The sequence below is a fragment of the Rhagoletis pomonella genome, unplaced genomic scaffold (genome assembly GCF_013731165.1).
Source record: "Rhagoletis pomonella isolate Grant_MI unplaced genomic scaffold, Rhpom_1.0 Rhpom_scaffold_00001, whole genome shotgun sequence".
Lineage (NCBI taxonomy): Eukaryota > Metazoa > Arthropoda > Insecta > Diptera > Tephritidae > Rhagoletis > Rhagoletis pomonella.
This window is the reverse complement of record NW_023458555.1, coordinates 6,712,647-6,720,102: the sequence shown is the minus strand read 5'-3', so window position 1 is coordinate 6,720,102 and position 7,456 is coordinate 6,712,647. Positions and strand designations below refer to the sequence as shown.

Below are 7,456 nucleotides of genomic sequence, written 5' to 3'. Positions count from 1 at the left end.
AAAAAACTGGTAATCGAAGGCTGGAATTTGCGTTGTCTACTTTTTAGGGTATCGTATTTATACCACTTATCTGGTATCTTTGGTGTGATACACGGTTTGCCTTGTGTTACAGGTACAGTGCTAATCACTTCACGCGGTTTTAAATAAGTTACAAATCGCTCTAACTCCGCATTACTGGAATGCTCAGAATACTCAATGCCAACAATATTGATTTGACCGCGGAGCGATGGTTTGTTATTTTTTTCCCAGCCGGATGGGCGAAACGCAAGCACAGCATCAAAATGGGTGTGAAATTGGCGAAAATACTCGACTAGAGACTGTAATAATTCTGTGTTATCTTAACAAGCTCTAGTAATTAGTAAAAAGTTATTTAGTTACTTACCTGATAGCTTACTTTACCAATGGATATTACATGCATTTGTGCCAAGTAAGGATCATCACAAAGCAATCCGCGAACTTCATCTAAATCCATTGCCCGTAAAGCTGTCAAACGATTCTTCTCAGTCCAAACTTTTAACCCAAACTCATGAGCCAACCTCGTCCAAAAGCGCTCTTTACCAATCACATATGAGCCACAAACATATAATATGCGCGTTGTTGGACGCTCATTGTGAAACTTCTCTATTATACATTTAGCGCGATCGATACTTTCATGTTGTGAGCAAAAATTATGCTTATGCGCAATATATGTGGTATCAAGATAAATTCTATCAATGTAATTATTCCAGAATATCGGCTCGGACTCCATGTCCGGTGAGGCTCGAAAATCGCCGGTGTGTAAAATGCAACTTCCGGTTGATAATTTAAATACGAACATAACCGCGCCTGGGCAACTAAATTGAGAAAGTCAATAAATTAACAAATCAATTTCATGCTGAGTCTACTTACTGATTTGCATCGATTGCGGTGACTTCTACGCCATTAATAACCAACGGCATGTTCAGATCGATTTCGTGCAAATATTGATCTTCTACTGGTATGAGAGCACGCACCAAACGTGCTGGAAATGAAAAAAAAAAAATAAAAAATTTATGCAGCTAAGTGAAAATATCTGTGTGCAAAAACCTGTTACCCGTTAATGGACTCACAAACAGTGGCATTGAAAATTTTCGCGTAAGGCCTTGATAGTGGTCCGCATGAAAATGTGTAAGAAAGTAGTGAGTAACGTCTGCAATCTGACCATATTGGAATGCATCAACAGCGAACGTAGTACCAGCTACAACTTTATATGGCGGACAAACTCGTATTTTCTTTACCCTACCACTCTTCGACGTAGAAGGTAGAGGCTTATCCTGTGTGGGAATTGGAGAAGCGTTGTTGACTTTAACAATTTTCGTATTAACAACGGGGCAGATATCGAAATTGGATGCCCAATTACTACTGGATGCATCATTACTGGTCTGTGGTGGTGTTGGTGGAGTTGAAGCAAGAAGTTTTGTATTTTCTTTAACCTTCATAGGCGTCTTTGGCACAGTTGCTTTTGTCATGGATCTTGTTACACATACAATCTCCCTGCGTTCATATGTATTATTTCGATCTTCTATTTGTGAAATTTTTTTATTACGGGCCACATTTACTTCGCTCCTTGGTTTCGCCGACTGTGCTGACTTTGGCATTGTAGCTTTCTTGGGCAAAACATTAACATGGGTTTCCGTAATCAGCTCAGATTTTATGCTTTTCTTATTGTTTGAGGGCTCACTGCATTTTTCATGGGTATGGCGCCGCACAGGGATAGAAACCATTACGGTAGATTCCATGGCATTTTCTTCTGGCAGCGTGTTATAGAGATCGTTTATGTTTTCTTTTTTAACATTTTCAATTCGTTGTGGGATTTTTTCCCCTGTGTTTTTATTCTCAATTGAATGGAAATGCTCGTCTAGCTCCACCAAATTAGGTTTTAGGTCTTCCCTTTCTGTGTCATCATCAGAGATTAAATCAATTAGAATATCTAATATATCTTTGGATTTTTGTTTAGGCTTTTTGCTGGTGCCACGAGCAGCATTCGCGGGTCCAGACCTTTTGCGCGCATTCCTCGGTGGTGTTGGTGTCATATTAGTGAAGCCGCTCACAGTTGAAGCAGTAGTGGTGTATTCGTCCTCCTCTTTGAACAAACGCTTTCGTCCTTTATTTCTAGTAGTCCTACTTGTGCCACGTCTTCTATTGTTTACTGATTTTGTATTCGTTTTCGCAGTTGAATAACTATTTTTGTCTTTCTCTGTACGAGGCTCAATTTTGTACGACTTGGAACAGCTCTTAAAATAACTATCGATTCGCAACTGGCTGGGAGGCGGTTCCTTCGACCTGAAATTCTTTTTCGTCGTAGTTTGTATATGCGCTGCTGTAACTGTTTTGCGTGTAACACTGGCTGCTGCTTCAACTTCCGAGTCCTGTATAAGTTTTTTGCGAGTTGTTGTAGCCGCCTTCTTTCTACCTTTACCTTGGTTTAGTTTCTTCGGTGTGCCTGCTGAAGTTATCGCCTCAACTTTATTTATAAATTTAACTTCACAGTTTTCATCTTCACTGTAACTGTTCAAGAATTCTACCTTCAACTCCCTACGACCATCCGTCTTAATGCGCTCAACATCAACCATTGCATAATATTTACGATTTGTACTACCGGAAATCCTCTTATTAGGTTTTTACTTCGATTTAATTTTACTTTTCTTTGGAGCTTGTGAAATTGTTTACCATCTGTCAAAATATAAGCGGGGAATATCTCGTAGAGGTGGAAAAATATCGACGATACTATCGATAAGGTTTGTGTTTTCAAAAAATACTATCGATGTTTTAAAAATATCGATACTATCGGCTATATTGTCGAGAAATGAAAAACTACATCTGTAGTTAAGCGCATTTTCCGCTGCACAAAATCTTAAATTTTCTAGTAAATCTATAAAGATGTGTTTTATTTTTCTAAAAAGCACCTCAAGATCTGTGTCACAAAACTTTGGGAATGGTAAAAATTACAGGTATATTTTTTTTATCAAATATTAGAGTCTTGTTTTAAAAATATATCGTGTATACAGCTATATAATATTTAGTCATGGTTGAGTGGAATAAATTTGTATTAAAAAGTGTTGTTTTACAATTTGTTCTAAAAATGGCGTTTTACTTGTAGCATGTTCTCAGTGTATATACACATCCGATAAAGAAGTCGAAAGGGATAAGGATCCTCAACCGTTAATTTAACCGAATTATGTAGTTTTTACTAATTTACGTAAGCCCAGTTTCACGAATAAATTTTAAAATATATCATACACAATTTTGTTCTGAAAATTTGTCATTTTAAATTTTAAAAGGCTGATGAAAACAAAATTGATTGCTCCAACCGGGCATTAACGTTACGGATCCTAAATATCTCTGCCATTAAAAAACAAAGCTTTATATTCCTATATAATATAAAATACCTTTGCATTCCAGTATTGCCTGTGGAATCAGAGAGTTTTAAGTTCGACGGGATTAACTATTAATAGTAGCCGAACTCTGGAAAAGATTCTTTGTAGAAAAATATTTATATGTACAAACAAATACATGATATAGTACATTTGACTTAACAAAGCTAAATATTTTAATAAAAATGCATATATGTAAAACTCCTATACTGGCAGTAAGAGCTAAAAAGAGTCCGAAAACATCACAGTACAGATATATTAATAAACACGTGCAAGAGATAGGAACACCCTGCAAACCATTTTTTCAGAGTATTCTGCATTGTAAAGAAATTTTAAAGAATTCGTTAAGATTTAATTCGATTTTTTGCCGAATTTTCTAAAATGAAATAAATTACGCACACTTCCATTATTTTACGAAATTTCGGAAGAAAATCTGTGAAGCAACGAAAATAATGCTGCTATGTGAAGAATAACTTTCAGAATTTTCTTTATTTTTCGTACAGAAATTTCTTTACGAGTTCGTGTCAACCCCTTCATATAATTTTCTTTGAAAATTCGTAAAAAAATCGTTACAGAAATCAGATACTCCTAACGATTTCCTTAAGATTTCGGGAACTTTGGTTTGCAGGGCACATACGTTTATAAATAAACATGAACACAACACATACACAAAAACAGCACGCACGTACACAATACATATATGGAATGCTTACACATTGGTAAGTTAGGTTACTGCTAATATAGGAGGATTACATACATAAAAAAATTGTATATTTCTTATAAATTAAATATGGCCGATGGTATCGATATATCGATAATGTTCATCAATACTATTGGCAAATGTCGATGGTCACTACTATCGATAGTTTTCTACCGCTAGTATATCGATGCTTCTTTTTCTTCCATTCACGACAAATGGAAGATGGCGCAGACCCATTAGGAAAAATTAAGACAATGGTAATCAGTGATGGAAAATATGTGCATTCTTAACTTGGCAAGTTTTCCTAAAAATGTTTGATTATGTCGCCGATGAGGATGTTTGTGATAAAATATGTCAATACTTTATTAGTTCACAAAAGTGAAGACTTTCCTGGAACTTTATTGATTGATATCGGAATTGATAATCGCCTGTAACTTGGGCGTTACACATATCAAGAACTAGATTTCAAGTTTCAATACATACACAAACGCAGTCGCATTTTTTGTATTCAGAATATATGCGTCCGAAAGGAATCCTAGGTAGGTAAGAAATATGAATTTAAAAAACAAAAATTGTTTCCTCTTATATCTTTTATCTCTTAGGACTCATATATGATCCAAATTATTAGCCAGCACCTATAAAGATTCTAAATTTATATCTAAACTTGTTTATACACTAGCCGAGTTTTCATATCCGGAAAACGTCTGAAAATGATGATATTATTTGAAAGTAATAATTGATTTTGTTAATGCATTCTAGCATCCCATCCCGCAGATAAACGTAAAGTTTGCCGATAGTACGGTCTCGTATAAATTTCCATATCCGGAAAAGAATAGAAAACGACTACAGTTATCAATCATGTTCGTATTGGGAACACGTTCGAAAAAGATGATGTCAAAGTAACCGAAAATGTAATCGGCGATCGGACGAAAATCCGCATTTCACCCACTTTTTTCTTTTTCGGATCGATTTTCCGATTTTTTGCTGTATGGGAATATATTTTGGGGGGGGGGGGGGGGTTATATATCTCGGCCGCTGTGGTGTAGTGGTAAGCAGTGCGCGCTCTCACCCATCAGCACCTGGGTTCAAGCCCCGGTCAAAGCAACATCGCAAAAAATATAGAAAAAGGTTTTTTCTTAAAGGCCGGTCCACATAGAACTTTCGCGTTGGCTTTGGCGTTGGCGTTGGTTTGACAGAACGCACGTTAAAAGTATGCTTTCTACAATGAACGCTTGGCAGCGAATGCTTGGGCCACTAACACATACTAACGACAGATAAATTATTATTTCATATCAATAATTGCATTAAAAACGATATTTCTTGCCCGCCTCAGGGTCATCTCGTAGTTTAGAAATTACTTGTTTAATAAATAGTTCTATAAACACAAGATGCGCTCAACATAAAAAAATAATAAAAAATGTTGTAGAACTAAACACAAGATGCGCTCAACTTTTAAAAGTAATAAAAAATGTTAAAAAAGAGTTTTAATTTTACTTTTCTTCGATTTCTGGTTTCTGGTTTTCAATGGAGATGGTTTTCTTCTATCAAAATTTCTTAAATCAATTTGTAGCTCTCAAGAAAAAAATATACACTTATTTCTTCAAGGAAATTTACAGCTAAAGCAAAGTGATTTTTCAAGCAACAGAAATAATAGAAAATACTTCTTGTATTTTTTTCCTTGAGAGCTGGATTCTAAGCTTTAAGATACATATTGTATTTGAGGTTTTTAACTTTAGGGTGGTTTGAACCCCAAAATCGAGCCCTTGTGTGCGTTAATTAAGCTTGGTAAATTGGTTATAGTTATAAAAAAATAAGCAAGTAAGTAAGTAAAGGCTCAGTTTTGTTTTCAAAAGTAAGGATTTCATAGTCTCATAGTTGCTTTATTTGAAAATTATTCCCTACACATTCTTTCAGGCTTTCAACATCATACCCTAAAATGCACAAATTCGTAACAAACATCGTAGATGATTTACATAAAGTCAGTACTAATAAAAAATTCAAATTCAGTTTTTGATTGATATGATGGATTTCCTCGAATTACATATCACATCATTTTAAGAAAAAAATAATATTAATCACGACTTTTTATTTCTGTTACGATTTTGTTACATCGTTTTGCATTTCAGGTGACGATATACTCCTATTATAGTTAGCTGCACTTTTGCTAAACAAGTAATTTGAAAAATTTATTGAAAATTGACTCATACTCTGAAATGAATTTTCGAGGAAAATTATCCTTTGAGAATATTTTAATAAAAAAATTTGGCAAAACGAAGAAAAATTAAACATTTTAACTGGCAGGATAAAACTAATCAATTTTCGCCCGAAAAAGGCCGAAATCCCGTAAACTCGCAACACTGGATGGGATAGTAATCTTTTTTCAAAAGTGCAACGCTGCTTGTGAATCGTTCCGATTGAAAAACAATCGCAATAACTGAAAGAAGCAGAAAAATTTAATTCAGTTTTTTCGAGTTTTCCAAAGCGGCTGGTTGTGTGTATTTCGTACTGTTTTCATATTCGATTTCCACACATATTTTGACTAGAAATGTATTTTCCAATATTTCCTATATTCAAATAAAAATAGATGAAATAATTCCTAAGTATTGTAGTTTAGGTGTGGATAAAATAAGAATATTTTGGATTAATTGGCTATAAACAACGATTATGCATAAAAATATACATTCGAAGTTATAAATGGAAAACCAACGTAATAGAATGCAAATGGAAAAATCTATATCACGAAGTGGAAATGAAAATGAAGTGTGAATGAAAATTGTGCACAAGTGGTGCGTCGACAGTGCGTTTTGATGGAGTGGAGTCGAAGTGAAACGAGGAATTAATGTGTGGATGCGCGGAGCGCGGTGCAAGGAAGTGTATAGTGCGGTCTAGCGTTGATGAAACCAAAGAAAAGTAAAAATAAATGGCTCGGATTATATTCAGGGGAACGTTTATTCAAAAATCGTATATAGTGCATGTAAAATTGAATAAAGCAAAGTTTTTATGAAAAAGTGCCGAAGAAATTCGACTCGCTATTGTTATTGCTTGGATGCATATTTCGATGTCTTTTGTCACTTGACGAACTACTTTCTATAACAAGATTTGTCAAGCTATAAATAATAAAAAAAATGCGATGAGGCAACAAACAAAAGAATACAAATAAACGGCATAGTAGCAGACTTGAAACTTACAACATCTTCAGCAGCAAGAATAAAACAACGGACACACAATCGCAACGTAAAAATAGTTGCGGGAACAATAAAAATTCAAGCGACAAGCAAGGGGTGGTAAACAAGTCTCGCGTATCCAAATCGACCAACCGAGAGGGTTGCATGTGCATCCGCAGGTTGACCGGCCGACCATAACG

The 7,456-nt window shown here is 35.1% G+C and overlaps 1 protein-coding gene across 1 annotated transcript in view; it reads right to left on the bottom strand.

The window, feature by feature from the left end:
- LOC118737377 (DNA cross-link repair 1A protein) overlaps positions 1-2,688 on the bottom strand; it is an 11,007-nt gene extending 8,319 nt beyond the window's left edge. The window contains exons 1-4 of the mRNA XM_036467843.1: positions 1,073-2,688; positions 889-1,000; positions 383-833; positions 7-317 (exon numbers count right to left, since the gene is read on the bottom strand). Coding sequence (XP_036323736.1) covers positions 7-317; positions 383-833; positions 889-1,000; positions 1,073-2,591 — 2,393 coding nt within the window. The 5' untranslated portion in view covers positions 2,592-2,688. The remainder of the gene's footprint in view (positions 1-6; positions 318-382; positions 834-888; positions 1,001-1,072) is intronic.
- Between the last annotated feature and the right edge of the window lie 4,768 nt (positions 2,689-7,456).